We start from the raw sequence: 23,574 nt of genomic DNA on the forward strand, positions 1-23,574 counted from the left end.
TGTTTTAATTTAAAATAACAAAAACACAATATTCCGTATGTGCAAAAGAACATAAGGGACATATGTGTAAAGTTTGGAGGCCAGGAGCACGTTCACGCCCACCACCTAGCTTTAGAAATAGAACATTCCTAAACCTTTAAAGTCCTTCGTGTGTCCCTCCCCCATTTGCCTTCTCACTGCCTTTCTATACAAAGGTAACCATTCTTAGGAATTTTAGTGTTTACTATTTCCTAGCTTTTCTTTCTAAATTCACCACACAGGTATACAGAGGATGCCAGAAAAACGTATACACATTTTAAGAAAGGAAAAAACTGTATTAAAATTGTAATACTCAATATATACCAATAACAAAAGATGAATACAAGTCACGTTTGACTTCTGCAATTACAAGAGGTGTTCAAAGTGGTTACCATCAACATAATTTTAATACAGTTTTTTCATTTCTTAAAATGTGTATACATTTTTTTGGCACCCTGGTATAGCACTAAACAGTAGAAGCAGAAGTATCTGTGTATTTTGCTGACTTACGCTTCTTAACCAACTTTCTCTGTGAGATTGACCTTTGTTGATACACATAGTTCTAGTTCATTTATTTTCAGTACTGTGTAGCTTTTATTTAGTAATGAGGTTTAATAACTAAGTGTACAGGTTAGGAACACCTGAAGAGAATTAGTGAACGCAAATAGTAATTTATGAAATTACCCAGAATGCTTTAAACAAGAGGTAAAGAGGGAAAAAATAAAAGGAAAGTGAAGAAATACAGAGAATGCAATGAAATTTCAACAGAGGTCTAATGGGAATTACAGAAGAAGAAAGAACAGAAAATGAGGGAGAATCGATACTCAAACAAGTAATAGCCAAAATTTTCCAGACTTGGTAAAGGCATAATGCTCATATTTAGTCCTAGGCAGGATAAATTTAATCTACATTAAAAGTACCACAATAAAATTGCAAAATACCGAAGAGAAAACCTTAATATTAACTGTAGAGAAAAAACAATTATAACAGAGGAATAGCAGACTCGAGCAGGTATAACAATAAAAGCCAGAAGACTATGGAATGATATCTTCAAAGTGCTGAGGAAAAATAGCTTTTAACTTAGAGTTCTATACCCAATTAAGCTATTTTTCAAGAGTGGTGGCAAAATACACTTTCAAACAAAGACATCTGAATGCTAATGAATGTGTCTTAGAAAAATGGAAGTTGAGCCAAGACGAAAGGACTATATAAAAAAAGTAGTGGTGAACAAATTGGCGAATGTGAATAAATAAGTTTTGACTGTATGAAATAGTAATAATAATAATAATGACTGATGTACAGAGTATAAAGCAAGGAGGAACGAAAATGTTAGGTAACAATAATAAATAAGCCAGGAAGACAAGTAATGTGTATTAAAATGTTAAGGTCTTCTATATTGTTCAAGAGAAGAGAATATGTGATTTTTAATTTTAGGCATTGTTTGGTGTGGTATGCACATCTAAAATTTAGTAAAACAATAGAAATCTAGAGCTTCCAAAATCAAATCAATAAAGATAGTTGGTGACAGAAGTAAAGGCAACTATCAATCCATTCAAAACAAGGTTGGAGTACATAGAGAGGTGGGGGAAGCGCAAAGAAAAAACTTGTAAATAGAAAGTAAAAGTCAATCCAAAGATACCGGTAATAACAATTAATGTAAGTCATGTAAATCTGCCAGTTAAAAAGCACTGATTTTTTTTAAAAACCTAGTTATATTTGTATGCTATTTGCAAGAGGCCAGAAAAATAGAAAGTAGAGTGATACTAAGGAAACAGTAGCCAAAATAAAGTTGCTATTGTTATTTCATATTAGACAATATAGACTTTAGGGCAAAGGTATTATTAGGGATAAAGAATGATACTACACAATGATGAAAGGTTCAATCCACCAGGAAGAAACTATTATAAAATGATACACATAAAATGATCTAATCTCAAAATATATAAAGCAAAAATTGACAGAATTATAAGGAGAAGCTGACAAATCTACAGCCAATAGTGGGAAATTTTAACAAACCTCTCCCAGTAATTAATAAACGTATAATCGATTTGAATAAGACAATTAATAAGTTTGATGTAGTAGCTATATATAGAACCATACATCTCCCAAATAAGAGAATACACATTCTCTTCAGGCACATATAAAATATTAATAAGACTTAACCATGTATGAGGCCAGAAAGCAAATCTCAAAAAGTTCTACAAAGTCAATATCATAAAGACCATGCTTTTTTTTAATCCACATTGCAGTGTAATTAAAATCAGTAACAAAAAGATAACTTGAAAAGTTGTATTTAGAAAGTTAAAAATATACTTCTAAATAATTTATGGGTCAAAGAAAAAACTATAATGGAAATTAGAAAATATTTAGAAATGATCGAATTTTAAAACACTACATATCAGACAAACCCAAATGGAGGGACATTCTACACAATACCTGACCAGTAATACCCTTCAAAATACCATATGTCAAAACTTAAGGAGAAAGAAAGATAAAGCAGGACTTAGAGGTAAAATATTAGCTTTGAACTCATGTGTTAGAAAAGAAGAAAGGTTATGAGCTGTGTATTCTTTTCAAGTAGTTAGAAAAAAAAGTAGAGTAATTGCAAAGGAGTAGAAGGAAGAAATAATAAAAAGAACAAAATTTAGTGAAGTAGGAAATAAAGAATCAACAAAACCGAAAGTTGTTTCTTTGAAAACACTAATAACGTAGCCAAACCTGTATAGGACTAATCAAAAAAGAAAGAAAAGGTATAAGTAAAAATATTCAAGATAAAAAGAAGACATACTATGAACATTTTTGTAAGCTGGTATATTTGAAAACTTAAGGAAAATGAAATTTTTCCTAAAGGGCCAAGAATATCTGAAGTAATTTTGAAGAAAAGAGAAGGCAGAGGTATTCATTTTACCAGATTTTAAGATAACTAAAAAACTATAGTAATTAAAACAGCATGGTATCAGCACAAGGCTAGGCAAATCAGTGAAAAAGAGTACAGAGCACAGATCTTAAAAAGTGATGCAAATACATAGGAAGCCTTTTATGTGACTAAGTAACATAAATTAGTGGGGAAAAGGATGGACTTTTCATTAAAGGGTGCTGGGTAAATTAGCTAACCTTATTAATAAAAGATGAAAGTAGATTTCCATTTCACAGCATACCAAAAGTAAATCCTAAATAAAGAACCAAACATGAAAAGCAAAATTAGAAAACTTTTAGAAGAAAATATTGGAAAATATCTGTATGAATTCAGGGTAGGGAAGAATTTATAAACAAGAAAGGAAAAGCACAAATCACAAAGGAAAATATTAATATTTCAACTCAGTACACTAACCAACAAAAGAAGAACAAATCAGTTAGAAAGACAATAGAAACAGACAAAAGATAAAGATAGGCAATTTACTGAAGAAAGGTGGAGAATGATACCAGAGGGAAAAAAAGAGAGAAAAATATGTTCAACTTCATCTAACAAAAAAAACGAAAAAACTAAAACCACATTGAGATATCATGTCATAATCATCTGTCTGATATTACCAAGAGTTGGTGAGAGGGAGTAATAAGTTCAAAGTGTAAATTTTTACAGTCACTTTGGTGAATAATTTGACGATATCCCGGAAAATTGAAGGTAACCCATAACCATAAGTGTAATTCTGTGTGTGTGCACGCGTGTACATGTATATTATATATACACAGAGGGTGCCAAAAAATGTATACACATTTTAATAAAGGAAAACTGTATTAAAATTATAATACTCAATATATACCAGTAACAAAAGATGAATACAAGTCACATTTGACTTCTGCAATTACAAGAGGTACTCAGAGTGGTTACCATCAGCATCCAGACACTTCTGATGATGGCGAAGTACTGCTTGAGCAACGTTGACCAAAGTGTCCACCTATGTACATTGTTTTGGCACCCCAGTATATACATATATATCTTATGTATTCCTTGAAGAAACTCTTACCCATCTACACAAGAAGATACCTTTGTAATCACAAAGAAACCAATGGTAGCAATCTAAATGTCCCTTAGCAGAAGACTAGATATATAAATGTTTGTATATTTATACATTGAAATATTTGATATACTTTACACGAATAAACTAGATTTATCTGTCTACTGAAAGTTCCTTCATCCAGATTTAATGCTTGTGGTAAATGTTAATATTCACGGAACATTCCCTTTCTTCTGGGTGCACAGCCAAGATGCACTTTCCCCCCCTTTGAAGTTAGGTGAGACCCTGAGACTTGCCTCAGTCAACCAAATGTGACCAAAGTGACGTGTGTTACTTTTGGGGAAGACTTTTCAGAGCCAGTCGCCAGCTCGCTCTTCTCACCGCTATTGTGATTGAGGAAGCCCATATTAGTACAAAGCCTCTGTCACCTGGGTCCCTGAGTGATACAGAGAGCAGGGCCACTTTGCTGATTGTCATTGAATATACAGGGTAAGCAAAGGATAAACACGTGCTGTGTGAAGCACCGGGAGTGGGTGGCTGTCTGTTGCTGCAGCTTAAGTTACCTACCGTAGCATTTTGTGTGTCAGGTCAGGTTACTGTGCATCTCGTACCACTTCATGAAGTTCTGTCCTCCAAATCACAGACTTCCTCTTTCTGGGGAGACAGAGGTACCAGGGTTTCGCCTCTCACTGTAGTCCTTCACTTGTCTCTTTTCATGGGGAGCTCCTCTCTGAGCCCCTGTCAGGAAACTGTCCTTACAGGTGATTTCATCAGTAGTTTTGCTTTTTGCTTTGGAGTTAAGCTTCAAGTCGGGATTCATTACCAGAAAATCCATCCTCTCTTCCTTCCTCCTTCCCTTACTCCCCGCTTCTGTATCTGTGGATGGCTGTCCTCATCCGCAGACAGCAAAGCAATTAGTGAAGAAGGTCTGTGAGAGAAGGGCTCAGGTACAGGCATGCCCAACTTTGCGAAATAAATGCATTGCATAAAAGACGCATGTAAGATTATTTACTCCACATTATTATAAAGTTGGAAATGTTTTGGCATGGTGATAGTACTGCTCACCTCTCTCTTTTCAGAGAGTGTAATATACTGGAAAGTAAAGTATATTCCAATGAGAAATTGTCTTTTTTTCTATCTGTTTTTAAATTATGTAAAGTAGGCTATAAATCTTGAATGTAAGTAGCTGGGGTTAATTGTAGATTTGGGTTAAATAACTTAACTATCTGAAGGAAAAACCAACGCAAGTAAATACACAGAAAAGCTCCCGGGATTTAAAATGCTCTCACCTCTTCATTTTCTTCTTAGTGTGTAGAGAGTCTACCTCATTTGGGGACAGCTATCATTTTGTGCAAGACCTTGATTTTTATAAATGAACAGGCTGATGTGGATTTGAAGTATATAGAGAGACTCAGAATCAAAACAAAGCTGACGTTTCGAAGTACAACAGTTTGTGAACAAAGAGAAGAGCATATGTGTTGAAATGCACGGAATAGTAAACAAACAAAAACAGGGAAATGAATTGTGGTTGAGGGCAACTGTATATTCTGAAAAGGCATTGGTACCATATCCTGGATTACTTCCCTGCTTTATAAATTCTAAACTACTGTGAGAGAGAGAGAGAGAGAGAGAAAGAGAGAGAGAGAGAGAGAGAGAGAGAGAGAGAGAGAGAGAGAATAAACATACACATCTTTAAACAAATTTGTTTCATTTTTTTAAATGTAATAAATATGTAGCTTAGATAATACTAATAAAACAAGGGCCTGTGTACCCACCACCTAGCTTTAGAACAGAACAAGACCAGTACTTTTAAAGTCCCTCCAAGATTTCTTCCTGGAAATGAAATCAATTAATGGTTCGACCCATTGATGGCAGTCTCTCCAAGATTTCATCTCCCCCTTCCCAGAAAAATTGTCCTGAATTTTCAGTTTTACATTATATGTGTATTCCTAAACAAAGCATGTTTTCAGTTTTGCTATTTTTTTTAACTTTGTATAAATGGACTCATACTCTGTTTTTCTGTGCCTTGCTTTTTTCAGTTAACATTGTTTTTTGCTGTTTTTTTGGTGGGGAATGTTGGGGAACAGTGTGCTTCTCCAGGGCCCATCAGCTCCAAGTCAAGTTGTTGTCCTTCAATCTCGTTGTGGAGGGCGTAGCTCAGCTTCAAGTCCAGTCGCCGTTTTCAATCTTAGTTGTGGGGGCGCAGCCCACCATCCCATGTGGGAATTGAACTGGCAACCTTGTTGATGAGAGCTCGTGCTCTAACCAACTGAGCCATCCGGCCGCCCCCAAGTTAACATTGTTTTTTGATTCATGTATTTGCATGTAGCTGTAGTTCATTAATCTCAATTACTGTGTAGTTTCTTTCCCATTGTAGTAATATCTCGCAATATAACCATTCTATGTTTTATGAGGTATTATGTTTCTTTATAATAAAATTATGTAGGGTTAATTACTACATGTGGTTTAGTTTATTCCAACCTCTGGTTCAACTTTTTTTTTTTGAAGCTATTTAGCATGGAAAATGTGTTCATAACTTGATATAATCAGGATATTCTAATTCCCTTTTATTATTGATTTGAGATAGAAATTAATTAGTGTTGTTCATAGCACGCTATCGGGATATATTTGGCTTCTCTTATCTTGATGCTGGATCTTGTATTGGATTCACAGTTCCCATGGAGAACGTTGCAACAATTGCTGATTGTGCCAGTGTGATTGAAGGAGTCAGTCGGAGCCGAAATGCCTTGCTGAATGGGGACACCAAGAATTATGACTGGGATTCTGGCTATACGTGTCATCAGCTAGGCAGTGGCGCGATCGTCGTTCAACTGGCACAGCCATACATGATTGGGTCAATACGGTAAGAAGATTCCTGTTCATTCATTACTTTTAGAATGGAAGACACACGTGCAAATTGTGTTTCGGTACAACGATGACCCCCTAACGTCAGTGAAGACACTCTTCTGTTCTTTGCTCTCAGTATCGAGGAGAGAGGTGGAAAGGGGGAACAGAGAGACACAGGGTGCTTGCTTGGAGTCTCTGGTGGGGAGATGCACCAAAATTAGACATGAGGAAGGACAGAGACCTCTCCCTGGGTACGGCTTACCCCTTCCTAAGTTTCAGTTTGTACCAGTTCGGGGCTTGTAGGATAATGTCAAGACAGGTTACAGAGAATCAAAAATCCTTTTCAACTTTAATAAATGACATTACATAGGAGCCAACAGATCTGAATACGTGGCCTCTAAAACATCTTCTTAGTGATCGTTATGTCTGTTTTTTAGTTGCTGTTTTCATTTTCTTTTAAGAAGGGAACTTGAACCCAATATTGCTTGATTTATAGGACCATGTAATTTTAAAATGTGAGACTGGTGACATCCCTAGAGGATAAACTTTTAGTTCAAGAGAGCCATCTGGGTCTTGAATAGGCTGCCTTTTTTTTTTTTTTTTTTTTGATGTTCTAAGAAGGTCTCTGAAAGACTAATGATGTGTGTGTGTGTGTGTGTGTGTGTGTGTGTGTGTGTGTGTGTAATATTAGATAAAATATTTTACATTACATCTTAGCCTGCCGGGTAGAGATGTTGGTGGCTGCCTTTGCACCATCATTTTCTCCACCACATTTGTTTTGTTGTTTCCTAATCTCATCTTAAAGTCAGTAAGTGTAAAGAGAGAAACAGCACAGAAAAATAAGGTAGTAGGATTCTAAAAGGTAAACGTTTGCTGATGTTTAGGCTAATCGCCTTAGGGGCTATTGTTACTTGTGCCAGTTCCTGAGGGTGCCCTGAAAAGTGATGGTGGATTTCTTGGAGAATTCAGACTGTGGATTTCTTCCTTTAAATTGTCAATCCCTTTTCCCAAAGAGTGAGTACTATATACAACAAATCACAGATAGAGAAGCCTTGAGTTTATACTGCAGACCAGACAACTCGCTTTGTGCTTAGGAAACGGGAGGAGACGAGCCACAGTCTGGACAGGCTACCGGTACAAATAAACTTCTGTCACATAGCAAATAACACCCCTGCCTTCCTTTTTCTCAGCTGCATGCATTAACTAAAGCATTCATAAGCCATCTATTTTATAAGCCACTCTAGAATTTTTGTCATAGGTGGTGCGAAACTTATCTGAATATTTCTCATTACAATCTAACCCTCTTCACTTTAAAAATCTGGAAAACAGTTGTCCTTCTCTTGTCACTGGCACTCCTTACTGTCTCCACAATTTCTTGAAGATTACCAATCGTGTCTCTGAGATTACATCTGCAATTTCTTTCTGCAGGCTTGTGGTGTAACTCATCTGAGCCAGGAGACTTGAAATCATTTAAATTGACTAGATACTCTCTTTCTTTCACTTCACCTATTTGGGGCTTCAATTTTCTCTTTATTATGTTTGTTCTGCTATTTCTCATTTGAAGACCAGTCTTCTTGACAATGAAGATGGAAGCAGACTGGCAGCTTAGTTGCTCTGCCCACTCTCTTTTAATATTCCCTATATTCTGTCTGTTTACTTGGTAACCCCATGCCCCCCCAACCTGAAAATGTTCCATGTGCATCTCAAACCAATATGTCAGAAATGGAATTCCATTATCCCCCCTTCCCCTGCTCAAGCTGTCTCACAGTCATTCCCCATCTCATTCAGTGGCATCCCCCCACACACATCTATCCATCAACTAAGCCAGACACATGGGAATCTTTCTAAATTTCTTCCTCACCTCCCCCCTCCACCAGTCGGCTGTAAAGTTCTGTCAATACCAGCTCCTGCACATCTCACAAATCCTCCCCGCTGCCATCACCATAGTTACTGCTTGCCCCTTTGTAGTTGCACTCTCTGCCTGGACTTCCAGACTTTCCTCTGGCCCTTCCTTCCCCACCTGCGGCCATCTCCCACAGTCTTACTACAAATCTTATTTGGTCGTGCTCCTTCCTAAGAGGCTTCATGGCTTCTATTTGCTTTCAGGAGAAAGTTCATATGAAAGCACTGAAGAATGATCTGATTTGCTTCTGGCTGTACAGCCTGTCTCCTGCTTCTCCACCCGCCCTACACGAACCCTGCCTGGCCAGCTACTTGCAGTTTTGCACATGTGTGTCACCTCTCTCTTACCTCTGTGCCCTCAGTTCTTTGAACGTGCTGTTCCTATTGCTTGTGTCTCTCACTACCTTCTCTTCACCCCCTTTTTACCTGGCTCTTATTCCACCCTCAATACTCCACTCCTTTCCTTCTGTCATCTCCTGGGCTGATTTGGCCATTCCTCTTCAGTGATCTCATTCACTCTCCATGTAATTCCTTTCGGAGCATGTGTCGTCTTTATAATTGTTTACTTGCTGCCCCCTCCCAGCCTCAGCTGTTATGTAAAGCCTGTAGCAAATCGGAATAAGTGTCCTTTCACAGACTGAGTGTGCAGATGAGTCTGTCAAGATAGAAGGGGAAGCTTCATGGGCGTAGTAGGAGATCGGGCATTTTAGATCCAGCAGGGACTTTGGCAGGTCTTTGCCAAGGTGGCAACTCAGAGACAAACAGGCTCTTCACATGACAAGGCCACCTTGGCCTCTAGCTCCTCTCAAAGAATCAGACGTGTTGAATCTGACTCCAGAAAAAGGTGTGATTGGGGCTTCAGGCACGAGAGAACAGTGCCCATTTGGTTTTCTTTAAATGTGGAATGAAAGTGGTCCCCCCAAAACAATTTTTCTTTTCCTGACTCAGAGGCGGGATGATGAGCACAACCAAAGGCAGAATTGTGTATCTCAGCACAGTGGGGAGCCTCCGGCTTCCTGAAGCCCAGCTATTGTTTCTGCAGCGAGAAAATCCATGCAATTGAAGCCCTGTGTAACTGGCTGAGCGCTCCAAGAGACACGTATCTGTGAAACTCCCATTATGTTGTCAGGAACTGCATTTGCCTCTTCTGTGACATTATTAAGAAGGAAGGGAGAGGGATTTCTTGACCACCAATGCCTGTGGACGATGCTGGCTATCTTGGCAGGCCATGGTTAGCAGCCGCTGATGGCCCAAGATAGATGTTTATTGATGGGAAACTAGATCAGTGGCACCTCGTCATGGGGGTGGGTAATTGACCAATGACAGGTTGATTAGTCAGTGACACCTGACCTACAGCTTCCATTGCTTGTGATGACTGACTTGCTTTCCTGGTCACTGTATCCAAAGAAGCCCAGTGATTCTGAATCAACACCCAGAGGGAGAGCATGACAGCAGAGGGACTAACGCTTTCCCCATCTAAAAGAGAGGAGACTTGGCAATCCTGGAAACTCTTAGTACACTGGCTTTAAAAATTGACATTTCTTTGTAGACGGTGACTACACAGGCAGAGGTCTCAAACGCAGATTGTCTCGATCACTGCGTTCTTTAGTCCCGAGAGAGGACCTCATTGTTTTGTGGATAAAGTTTCCTTCTGTTTGTCTGTTTTCATTCACAGAGACCACATCTCTCTTTCTGGCGTTTGCCCCGTAGCTGGGTGGGCAGGCGGAGCCTTCCTCCCTGACGAGACAATGCTCGCTCCTGACCACACTGGGCAGGAACCCAACCCTGAGCGTGGGTCTCACACCCGCTCCCTTGTGGGGTCCTGGAGAAACTGGCCTTGAAATATGGTCTCTCACCATCTGCACCTCCCGCTATGTTCTTCCATTCATTCCACAGACATTTATTGAGCCTTTTACTGTGTGCCAGGCGCTGTTCTCAGCACTGGGGACACAGCATTAAGTAACGACACCAGTCATCAAACTGGTGCTCTCGTGGAACTGACATTCTCATGGGGAGACAAACAGTAAACAGACACTGCTTGTAACATGTCAGAGATTTCGAAGTGCTATGAGACACTCAGGAGGGGGGACTTGGGGATGGAGACAGCGCAGTTTTAGATTTAGAAGAGCAAGCCAGCTGGGGACCTGGGGGATGAGCGGCGCGGGTACAGCGCCACGGTCCTGAGTGGGGAGCCTGAATGGCAGGTTGCAGGAGCAGCAGTGAGGCCCCTGAGGGAGGGGCAGTAAGAGGCAAGCGGAGGGAGGTAACTTGGAGAGGTGACAGCCCTGAGATGTTTTGTTGTTGTTTCTTCAGCCAGTCACCAGCTCCCAAACCATCCGCCTACCACCACAACCACCATCCCAGTGTTTCATCAGCACAGTTAGAGGAGAGGAAGGGGAGGGCTGGGAAGCCATCCTGCCTGTAGACGTCCTTGCTCCTGACCTGCCTTCATCGGACCCGCTCTCAGGAAAGCAGCAGCAGGAGGCATCCCAGTCCTGGCCTTGCGAGGGGAAACTTTCTCCCCATCAGCTGTGTCTCTCTTCCCTACGAGCCAGAGCAGGTGGTCTAGCTGGGATTAAGGAGCTTGTCTTTGCTGTTGCTCGGTGTCGAGACACAGCAGAAGCTATTCGTTTTATTTGAGAGAAATTGCCTGGAATGTACCTTAAAAGTGGGTAACTGAGTAGTAATTACATCATTTTCATGCAATTTAAAAAACATTAAAATTTAAATAACAGGAAATCTTCAGAGGCCTGGCCACATAAAAAGCCCAGGGTAGAGTCATAATAACTAACCAAAGCTACCTAGTGTCTTAGTTTATGGTCCCTCTGCCACCCTAGTTTTAGACTTCCTATCTTTCATTGCAATCATGATATTCTTTTGAGTGTTTTCAAGTTGGTATGAGCAACCCTATCAACGGCATTAAATACGCCTGTCACCCAGTCTTTTTCAGCTAATAAATGACAGCACTTTGTTGAAACCCTAATTATAAGACAGTTAAATGAACAATTTTTGCATTAGCTTGAGAATGATGGTTTTGTAACTGATATGTGCAATACTGTAAGTAAAATGCCCATTATGCTTTAACTAGCAAACTAATTGTAAGTAAGTAGGCTGTCCACAGATGAAACCGTGCAGACGGATGCAGCCAAATGAACCCATAGTCTCTCGGGGTGTCGTGAGGACTAAGGAGTTAATGACACAAAAATATTTTGAGTTCTTCAGCTGGAAACTGTTAGATGAATATAATATGTTAGGACAAAATGGGCCTAGCCCGAAGTGTGTTCTTGATGAGTATTCTCAATCTCTTTAGTTTGTGGGGGTGAGGCTTTTTATTTTGCAGCAGGAAGAGCCAGTTCTACTGCTTATAAAGTGAATCTGGCACAGGGTGGCTGAACCACAAATCAGTTTATGGTTTGCAGTTATTAAACATAAAACGAAGCAGCAGCAAGTTGATCCTTTAAAAAACAAAGAAAATTAGGTATGCCACTGTGGTCCTTACTCATCCGGCATATTTTTCTTTCTCTGTGAGCTGTCAAGCCCGTGCCTGGTTCAGCTGCCTTTTCACTATTGTGTGGCTGCAACCAACTCTAGATGATTTATTCCGTTTGTAAATTCCTGAGCCCCTTTTTGACTGCTATTTTCCCTTCTTCCCACTGCGCACCACCCTGCCAAACTATTGCTCATCCGCTTCCCACCCAGAGGCTAGGCGCAGGAAAGAGAGGAGAGGAGTCACCTACCATTCCATTTTGTTTCCTATTTAATAGCTCCAAGTGAAGGCGTAGTCGATAGGGGTGGGGAGAGGACTCGGAGCTGACTCAAAGGGTGTTTTGTAATGCTCTGAGTGTTTGCACACCCGTGCTGCCCTCAGTCTCTCCCAAGACCCCAGAGCATCTCCAGTAGAAGAGAGTGATTTTGTAGGAGTGAGATGGACGTGGGTCTTTGCCGCGATGTCCGAGCACCTGGTACAGTTCTCTGTGCAGTGAGTACTCAATAAACACTCATTGACGGAACTGCCAACACAGTGTGTTAGTGCAGCTAAGGGAGCTCTATCTATCAGCTAAATTGGACATCATATTTGCTCGGAGCGTCTGAGCTAAGTATATGTGAAGAAACTGCTAAAGATTCGGCATCTCCAGCACATAACTGAGATTGAGTTCTGGAGTCAGGCACGGACTGACGCTAGCACCGGTGAGGATGCCTGCCTCACGTTCCAGGCTGCCTCCATTTCATTCCATCGGAGGGCTGCTCAGGCAAGCGATACATCTATTTACATTACAGCCTCCTTCACAACCTAGAGAGCTAGAAATTTCCTTTTTATAGTCTAGAGAATACAACAAACATCAAAATATATGAATCCTCTGGCTTGGATTAAGATTGCCTATAATTCTAGTCAAAATTGGAAAGATATTTTACAAAATTTGCTTCGTATCAGTCAGGCTGAGTGTCGTCTGTCACAGCTCTGAACCGAGGAATTCTTCCTTGTCTTGCTGATCCACGATTTATTTACCAAGTGTTGTTTCTCTCTCAGCCTGTCTGCATTTCACTAAAGTCTTCCCTTATCACCCTCAGACCTCGGAACTCTGATTTCCAAAAAAATTGTTGAATAAAAAATTTTGTCTGTGGTTCCCCGTAGAGGTTGAAGTCTGAACTGTGTGAATGCTTATGGGACCAGAAATCCTGGAGCCTGGACACAGATAGCAGTTTGGGAGCATGGGAAATGTGCATCTGTCAGTTTCATCCTAGAGGTGTTTCAAGTCTGGAAAGTATTGCTATGGCAACTAAATTGCATGTTAAAAATACAGGAGGGGCACTAGAATTCAGATGTTCTTTGGAAAATCAGGAAAGGTTAAATGCTAGAGAAAAATGTGTATGTGTGTGTTTGTGTGTTTGATTTACCGCACATGTCAACCATTTGTCTCTCTTGAGTGATTAGGGAACTTGACAACTAGTCATCATAAAATATAGCTGGATACATGAAAAGAAAAATCCTCTTAGTATTCAAAGATTAACCCATCAAGAAGACATTTTTACAGAGTCTATCAGCCCCACTTGACCCGGTATTTCATGCACAAATGTATGTCTAGTGATTATCCGGAATTGTTATTTAAGACCCCTCTCAACAAATACTTCACCAATAGTGCTTTGAACAGCCATTTTAAAAAACCAGAATCCTTCACCTTGGAAGGTCAAATGAATGGGTCAAAAGCATCAACTCACTCCTTCTGTGCTTTTACTCTGGCACGTGTTTCACACGCTGCTGCCCTAGAACAGGCCATACAGGGTCACAGAGATGTGGCCGTTCTCTTGAGGGCCCAAAACAGCATAGGCCTTTCTTTCAGCAAATTGAATGAAATGTCTACAAATTTAGCACATCACTTGGCTTGAAAATACTTTTTGAGTATTAAGTGAACAAAGCAAATCTGAAAACTGATGAAGGGTCAGTCATTTAAGGTTAATCCTTGAATTAATCCAAAGCAGAAATCTACCTTTGAAAATCTTCAATTCCTCAGGTATCCTTCAATCAAAGATTTATTTCCCCCAGGAGCCCAATTTTGTCACCTTGTTAAGATGCTTTTGGTGCATCTCTGTAGCACCTGGTGTCCGTATCTCTCTGTCTATCTGCCTCTTTTTTTTTTTTTTAAGCTTGTCCCTTTGTAAACTGGTAAGCACGGGGCACTTAACCACAACTTTCTTGTATTTCTGATTAAGAACAAGTAGAAGCACTGAGATACAGAAAAACTCTCTACTTCCCCTTCTTACCTCTTCTACCTCCATCCACCTCCACTCTGCATCCTTGTCCTAGGAACAATGTTGATGATGGCAGGCTGGTTGGTGCCTCTCTCAGACTCCTTTCAGCAATTTTTCTGGGCGCTCAGGGGGTTAGCTCCCGCTGAGGAATCATTTTTTTCTGCTGTGTTGCCTCTTTGAACAATGTATCAGATTCAGTATAAGAGTTATGGGTTACTAGATAACTGCAGAGTGTGCTTTTACTTCTCCCTGGATTTTCTTTCCTTTCGCCCCTAAGGCCTAACAGCTTCTCTTCCTTCCTTTTACCTTATGACATCTAAAACCGTGTCCCTCAAAGATGATGACATTGCCAGCCTTGCCACATTATCCTTTTATTGTAACTGAACACCAGTCAAGACTGTTTAGATTTTCTGTACTGTTTAATGTTTTGAAATGGCTAATGGTTCTTTTAGTTACCTCATTTTAAAGTAGCTCTGGAGCTTTAGCTGTTTCACTGTCTCCATGTAAGAGATGAAGAAACCAACATACACCTAATTTAATTCCTTCTCTTTCTCTCCACCGTGAACGTGGAGGTGCAACTAGTGCTACAACTCTTATCTTGGAAGGTTCCAATTTATTGCAAGATCCTACACAGCCTCCTATGGTCTTAAAAGGAAAATTAGACAAATATATGGTGATGGAAAGAGAACTGACTCTGGGTGATGAACACACAATGTGATACATAGATGATGTAATACAGAATTGTACACCTGAAACCTATGTGACTTTACTAACAGTTGTCACCCCAATAAATTTTAATTTAAAAAGAAAAAGAAAGAAAATTAGAGGAGGTATAACACCTTCTGGTCAACCCACCCTCATTTCCTAAGGGTATAAACTTTCTTTAAATGTTGTGGCTAAGAAGTAACAGCATGTGTTTTTATTACTAGCACTCATTTACTCCAAGGAGCTTGCATTGAGGTTGCATTTGACTGCAAATAATAGAGAACCAAATGAAGAAAGATTTTCAAAACATTGGGTTTTTCAATTTTTTTTGTTTTGCTTGTTTGTTTTGGGTTCACATGACAAAAAGTACACAGGTGGTGGCTGCTGGTATAGCTTCTGCCATTTAGTGAGCTCTTCAGTTTTCTTGGTCTTCCCGCATGTATGATTGCCTCAGAGAAATAAGACTGCTGGGCTGTAACTATGTCAGCATTGGGCAGGAAGGAGGAGGGCCCAGCGCGGTAGACGGGTGAAGAGCCCTGCCAGCCAACTCTGGCCGTTTCTATTAGGAAAAACTAAAGCTTTATGTGAAGCCACACGCTGCCGACTTCACTTAGCCAGTAGGTAGCCCTGTGTCATACAGTTTGCCCAGCAAGGTTGGAGGAGAAGCTGAGGGTCGTGGTAAGGGGCTGGCTCTTCCAGTCACAATTCTGCCACAAATCCCTGCCTCCTGCTTGACGTTTGACATCTGCTTTGGAATTTTTATAAATCTCCATATTTCATGTGTTCTGTTTATTTTTTTAAACAGCCTTATTGAGATGTAATTCATATAGCATACAATTCATATACCATTTAAAGTATAGAATTCAATAAGGGTTTTTTTTTTCCATTTATTTTTTTAAAGATGCCCTTTAAGCCCACAGCTTCTGGATGTATCCAAAACAGTAAATATAATCATTGTATTTTATATTATTATTCAGCCTCAAAAATATTCTGTACATAAAAAGCCTATATCTGCTTCCTGGGTAATTTTGATCCAAAACATGAAGCGTTATTGGTTATATATGTTTGATTTCTTGTTCAAGAAATTTACTTCTTGAAAAAAACTAAGTTTCTGTTACAAACTGTTACCTAGTATTTAATAGACTGATTTCTGTGACTGGTCTTTCTGTTTTACCGGCACAGTCATAGTGGCTGCACCTAATGAAATTTGAGAGGCAAGGCGAGATCCCAGGTACCTTCCCATTTATCAAAAGGGGAATAAATTGTATTTGCTGTGGTCTTACTCTAGTTAAGTACATTTTATAATATCTGAGTTCTTGTTAAAATTGGCAATCCACATGGAATCTGTTAACCAGACATATCTAATTAACCAAAACACCTGTTTATTTAACCAGGTTATAGTAAGTTGAGTTTCTTTCCATACATATATAAAATTCTAATATCAGAAACTTTATTGCACATCCATGTTATTTTGTAGTGGCAGATTAATTATGACAAAAGTCCTGCTAGGAATAACATTTTTAGTCTTTAAGATCTGGAGTTAAAAACAATCACGCCCATCCGCCCTAGGATGAGCTAGTACTTTAAAGGACCTTGGACTTTCACAGCGGGTATTGGGCCAACACTGTCATACCACCTCCAGTCTTTCCTTCCTCTAAGTTCTTGGAATGTAGAGTTTCGTTTTGTAGAATTCCACTGAGTGTTTCTGGCTTTTGGAACATTTCGAACAAGAATGTACAGTCAGTGGGAGGGTAATTATAGCAATCCCAGGATTTTAGACCTTGGGAGAAGAAGTTCAAACACACTCTGCTTTTCCTTTCATCATTTATTTGTGCCTCGCCCTGTCCCTGTTTCCACTCCTCCCGAAATAGTGGCCATACGCCAGGCATTTAGCTCCTTCCAGGGGAGAGGCTGCTGGGGTTGGGAGGTGGCAGGACTGGCGTGGGTCACAGTTCAGTGGGATCACATCTGTTGTCTCCCACTGCACCCCAACGTGGCCTTGGCTAGTAAGAGACCTCGCCTTCCCTTTTTGTTCCTACCTCTCTCCCAATATCTCCTCTCTGCCATCCTCACAATGAAGTGATAAGCAGACCCCTCCTTTTCTCTCCTCAGGCATTCTTACTTCCTCGTTTATCATTTAGGGCAGCCAGGGTAGGCTACTCCCTTAGCCCAGGGACAACTCAGTGCTACGATTTCTCCAAAAATAAGACCTAGCCAGACCATCAGCTCGAATGCGTCTTTTGGAGCAAAAATGAATATAAAGCTGGTCTTATATTAATTTTTGCTCCAAAAGACGCATTCGAGCTGATGGTTCGGCTAGGTCTTATTTTGAGGGAAACATGGTAGGCAGCAGGGGACAGTGAGCTGCCCCTCACCCACTCTCTCCCAGTTGTACAAGAATGTGTAAGGTTGATCCTTCCTTAAATTGTAGTGGTAAGAACCAAGAATAAGTTTTGGGTGTTGAAGAAGGAACAGAGCAGGCCTCCTAGCTTGCTCTGCTGGAAGCTGTTCAAGCATAACCATCTTGGGAGTAAGGAGTGCTCCATGTCCTATGCCTTTTACATGAGATTTTGGGGTCAGAAATTCTACTAGCAATAAACTATCCCTTTGCTTCCCACTTGTGACTTTCCTTGGCATATAGTTACCTCAAGAACCTTGTGGGAAGGGGTCATTGTGGTCTAGGATGCTAGATCTTGTTCCTAAGTCCCTTAGGCGTATACCATCTAACTGTCCCCTGATGTCTGATGCAAACCCTTGTCAAATCTTTTCTTGGTGTCTAACCTTCTGCATTCATTTCTTCCCTGAGGTTAAAAAAAATAAAGTATCTATAATCAAGTAGTGCTTTTATTAGAAAGTTCACAGTAGCCCTATTAGAAACAGCGAAAGCATTATATAGAGAGACTTGTCTGAGAATTGGCAGTAACCAGATAAATAAGATCTTGTTGATAATAGCCTTCTTGGTAGAATAGGGAAATGGCTCTGTCTCTGTAGTGAGATGTTAGCTGTATGTGTTAGACTCACACAACAAGTAGAGAATTCATGAAGATAGTTGGAACTACTTGGGAAAAACATGTTAAATAGAGTCATCCCCTGAAAATTGGTTTCAGTAAAGATTCCAAATGAGTAGTTCTGATAAAACACCAAGCATGGTAAGGTTTTTATTGTTTTGCGGTCTGACTGCCTTGGTCAGCTGTCTTTGTAAGATGCCTTTTATAATCACAGTAGACAGAGCTGAAGCGATAGCAGGGGAACAGATCCATACAAATCCATTTTCTCCTGGTGACCAATAAACAACTCAGCACCGTCTACCTAATTGGTACAGCGTGGTCCGTGGTGTCATTTTCCTCCATAACTGATACGTTATTATCTTACTGCTGTCATATTAACTGCCTTATCAGTGACTATGTAACTTTTGTGTGGGGATTGTTTATTGACTTTAAACATCTCTCTAACGTTTCCACCCTACCCTACTCCTTGGAGGCCCTGTAGGAGGGATCCGGAGGGTCGTGCTCGGTGACTGTCCTGTTTGCACGTCTTCACTCTGAGACCGCAGCTCCTGGGCACCTCATCAGTTCAGGGAATAGGGAGGTTTGGGGATGGTTTCCAGGTTTTCATTTTTAATTGGAGCTTTTTGTTTTTGAGGGTTTTTTTGGTCCCATTTCTTTTCTTGTTTTTTTAGTCTTAGGAGAAATACCAAAAATTGGGGGTGAAAGGCAAGCCAAGAATAGTGAATAGTCAGTGCAGTTGTCACAGTAACAAAGACGGGATTAGGACTATGGCAGAATCTAAAAATTCCCTGTGGAATTTGCTACATGAAAAGCTACCGAAACACTTTCAACAGAAGAGATTTGAGGCATTTCCAGGCTCAGCTCAGCCTAGAAATGTACCTGTATTTTCTACCTTGATGCCGTAACTCCTGACTGCTCCGTGCGGACACTTTGGTGGTCTGTCTGCTCCTGACATTGGCAAACTTTTTCCATAAAGGGCCAGGTAGTAAGTTTAGACTTCGTATGCTATAGTGTCTGTCACAACTGCTCAACTGTCATAAAACTTCACTGACAAGAAGAGGCCACCATGGGCCATAGTTTACCAAAGCTTAATCTCTCCAGCTCCTTTCCTCGTGAGCAGCTCTGGTCCACAGAGGTGAAAGCAGAGAATGAGGGACGTCCATTAGCCTTCTGCCATGGTTTCAAAACTGAATAATGATACTTACAAGCCTGTTATTATAAGATATGAATATTCATATCAGCATTCAGTCTGGGGTACAAGATAAACACCACGACCCAGTGGTTTTTCCTCCTGTGTTTTGTGGGGGTGGGGGAGGTGAGCCTTGGGAGCTGCCACAAGGAAGGATCAAGAGCAAGTCTGGCAAGTGAGGCCACAGTCCCAAATCTGACCCTAAAAGCAGTTTTGCTTTTATCTGTTACGGATATTGGGGTTCTTCTAAAGCAATGTCTGTAAAAAAAAAGTTCTGCTCTAGTGAATATTTTTGAAAATACTGCTTTACAGTTTTTGCAATAATTATAATACATTTTCGTGATGTATACTTTATAAGAAGCACCAAAGAATTTCTTAATATCATTATTACAGTCGTCCCGTGGTTGTCTCAGAGGACTGTTTCCAGGTCCCCTGTGGATACCCAAATCCATGGATGCTCCAGTCCCCTACATAAAATGGTACAGAACAGTGCGTACACTCAGCCCTCCACAGCTGCGCATTCCCAACCACAGAACAAACATATGTGCTGGTTTTGATCGGTGATTGGGTAAACCCACGGATGTGAAACGCACAGGTATGGAGGGCTAACTGCTTTGTCATGAAAAGAAAAAAAAGGATGTTAAAAAAGGGATCACAAATCATCTATGTTAAAAACCATCGCCCTCTCTTCCCCTTCCCCTCACACCCCACTGAATAGATTATAACTCTGAGAAAATAAGGTTGCAGGGTAGAGGCAGAGTGGGGACTGGTCTCCCGTCAGATGCCACTGCTCCTCGCTATCCCATGCTGCCTCGGGATGTCTGTGTGTTCATCGGCCCAGAGGAGAGTCAGCAGAGCCCTTCATGGTTCAGACAGGCCAGGAGGTAGCTTGACCCATAATGTCACGGAAGCCACACCATTTCTTCTTCCCGGCTCGTTGTTTCTTCCTTTGAGCTTCCGGGAGCCCCCAAGCTCCTGGATGCCCCGAGCTACCAGGGTAGAACTGTGCTTACAGCTGGGACAGTTCCAGCACTGGCTCCTTGGAGGTTACCCCAGCATGTCTCCCATTCCCGGCACCTACACATCCATTTCATTGTCTGAAGAATGGTAGGTCCAACAGTCTCGTGTGTGACTCAGACACGCTGCCTTGGCCAGTCTTCTCCCCTCAGCATGAATCTCAGTGTTGACTCTTGGCGATTCACTGCCAGAGTGGGAGGATTCAAGAAATCTGTGACCTTACCACGCTGGACATGATTCCTTCCCAGGCTTGTGAGAGTTCTTAATCTTTTCTGTGTGTACCTTTCTGAATGTGAATTAGAGCAGTGGTGTAGAGGTGTGTGTGTGTGTGTGTGTGTGTGTGTGTGTGTGTGTACACCGTACGAGTACACACGCATTGGGTGTCTGCATGGTACCAGGACTGTGTTCTCAGGATGCCTATGTGGGTCCTATCAGCCAAAATAAGGAGAAAGTAAACGGGGGTCCAACAGATAGGGTTATGGGGCACAGGGAAGATAAATGTTTGTTCTTCTTAATGAGGACGGATAAGCCAGATGAACAAAAGAAACAGCTTCATTCACAGAGTGCAGTATTCTAATGAAGCCTCACGCTGTGCTTGAGTCCCAGTGGCAAGGGCTGGCTAGCTGCAGCAGGGCCTTGTGCAGGTAGGAGTGATTTATTCATATCTGCCTCCTTCACTCACATTTCCTCCTTGCAGCCGTCCAATATCCATCACCGGAAAGCCCAGGTTCTGCACAGGAGTTTGCCCTGGTAGCTCGCCTGGAATACATTTTGAAGGATTAGTGTACATGGCATAGAGACTGGCCCCAGTGCCCAGTACACTCTGGTGAATATTCATGTTGGCCCCTGGGAGGGTTATTTCTTAAAAGGCAGCTCGTGCAGAATACATCTAAAGAGGGAGTGTTTTTCTCTTGCCTGCCTATCCTTCAACCAAACAAATGTGGGAGGGAGGGGAAGCTACTCTGCAATTCTGGTGAGTACCGAGGAGACAGAAGCCGGCATCCTCACTTCTTTTGAAGCAATGGGGGGCGGGGGGCAGCCCCTCCCTAGTCAGAGCCCTTGCCTGGGCCTCCCACTCTGGGGAAAACAGTCTAGGTGATTCCAGAAAACAATGACAACTCCCCACTTAGTCTGTGGTCCTGTAGCCCACACCAGGTTGATTTAATTACAGCTGTTTAGCCGTTACAAAAGTTAGAGTTATTAATGTTCAACTGAAAACATTTGAATTAAAACTTACGATCCCAGCTTTGAAGACCTGGATCAAGAAAACTGTACTGAGTGGCCAGTGATCAAAAGAATTCCATTAAAAAACATAATTAGCCATTTTTCCCTCTAGCCGTTACCAAAAATTACATAAAATTTTGCCTTTTTTCTTGCTTCTTACCATTCTTCAAAAGATTTATCACACAGTTACATATTAAATTGATTAATTATCTTTTGTTTATAAGTACTTATAGTTAGGATTCTCACTTTTATGTATCGGTGGAGAGGACGTTACTATTATTAGTCTGATTAATCTTGTCTTTATTTTAATGGTAAGTCATGTCCACATAGAGGATTATGATTTGTCAGACACCTCAGACTTCAACTAGAATAATCTACATATTCTGCGTGTCTAAATTTTATAGCAATTGCAACTTTTTATAGTTTCATTTTGCTGTTTGAGAGGGTAGTTGTTTTCATGTGAAAGCCTTCACAGAAGAATTCCCTGAAGGAAGTTCATTAGAGAAGGGACTTAAAGGGAGGAAATTTAGTCCAGGTGAGAGAAAGATAGAGCAATAAAGAGATAGAGAGAGAGATAGAGATGAGAGAGAGAGAGAGAGAGAGAGAGAGAGAGAGAGAGAGAGAGAGAGAGAGAACGCAGGCAAGCGTTTCATTGTACAGGGCCTAAAAGAAGAACTATGAGATTTGGGAATGAGACGAGGGTAAGGCAGTAACTTAGTAGAGAGAGAATCAGAGGAGAAATGAGCAACAGCTGGCCCAGGTGGCCTGCTGACGGAGGACAGCCTGCATTAGATGGGCAAGTGTTTTAAAATCATTTTCAGCAAGAGCTCAAGACTTTGTAGACTATGCCCTGTGGAGAGGAGAATATGATTCAAAGCTGGAGCAAAGGTTGAAACCCAGATCTGATTTGGTTGAAAAGGTCAGACTGAGAAGACAGAGAGAGAGAGAGAGAGAGAGAGAGAGACGTAGGAAAATAGTACTGGCTGTGTTAAGAGAGACCAGAGAAGAGATTTGGTGAGAACAAAAATAAAGAGATGACAGGACTGCATAGGAAGAGTTTTGCCTTGTAGTTCATCCCTGCTGGAATGTTCTCTCACCTTAATATTCAGAGTTGAGCCTCCCACCTCGTTTTTGCCCTTCCATTCTCTCCCTTATCACCAGGCTGAGAGAATACAAAGATCTGCCTGTAGCTAATCGTGAGTTCTCCCATAGACAAGTAGACTCTGTGCACGTGGGCACATATTAGCATGTGGTCAGAGAAGGGGCGGAAGAATGAGCTCAAGAGATGAAATAGTCAGCATTGGTATATTCCATAAATTATCTCTTATGTGAGATTCTCCAAAATGGTGTGGGGATAGAGGACTGCTGGGGGTGTTTTTGGATAGAACCGTATTCAGTCCATGGAGCGTTAAAAGCTGCTGTACCGGGATGAGCTTCCTGGGTTTGGTGAGAAGGGTGATTTATCTGTAGTTCCCTCTTGTCGTGTGGGAGACCCTGCTCGCTGCGCCATTTGTCGTGCGTGGAGGCCTGCTCGGTCTCTGCTCCCGCTCCCCACACAAGAACGCAGGATATGGTGAGGCCAAAAGGGAACACCCACGGAGCCATAGGTAGGGGAGTCATACCACTATGGTCTCACTGGAGGCTGGGCCCACTGGACGCGCGACCTGCCGTCCGCCTTTCCGCCGACCGACCGACCGACGATTCTCCTCCACTCTCTCGACTCTGTTCCTCTCCTCTCTTCCGCTCTCCTCAGCTCTCCTCTTCTGCTCTCCTCGGCAATCCTTGGCAGTCCTCGGCTCTCCTCCGTGGCCGCAGCAGTTATACTAGCGGCCAATCAGCTAACCGGCCACAGCCGACGGCCAATCAGCCACAGCCGACGGCCAATCAGCCACAGCCGACGGCCATCCACCACCCGAGCCAGCACCCTTCCACGTGAGGCCGAGAGCCTGTAAACTACTCT

At 41.5% G+C, this 23,574-nt stretch overlaps 1 protein-coding gene across 1 annotated transcript in view; it reads left to right on the forward strand.

Annotated features, from left to right (window-relative positions):
* BTBD9 (BTB domain containing 9) overlaps positions 1-23,574 on the forward strand; it is a 397,135-nt gene that overhangs the window by 285,591 nt on the left and 87,970 nt on the right. The window contains exon 8 of the mRNA XM_074332880.2: positions 6,648-6,837. Within this exon, the coding sequence (XP_074188981.1) occupies positions 6,648-6,837 (190 nt within the window). The remainder of the gene's footprint in view (positions 1-6,647; positions 6,838-23,574) is intronic.

The sequence above is a fragment of the Rhinolophus sinicus genome, chromosome 2 (genome assembly GCF_057876585.1).
Source record: "Rhinolophus sinicus isolate RSI-liver-muscle chromosome 2, RSI-T2T, whole genome shotgun sequence".
NCBI classification, from domain to species: domain Eukaryota; kingdom Metazoa; phylum Chordata; class Mammalia; order Chiroptera; family Rhinolophidae; genus Rhinolophus; species Rhinolophus sinicus.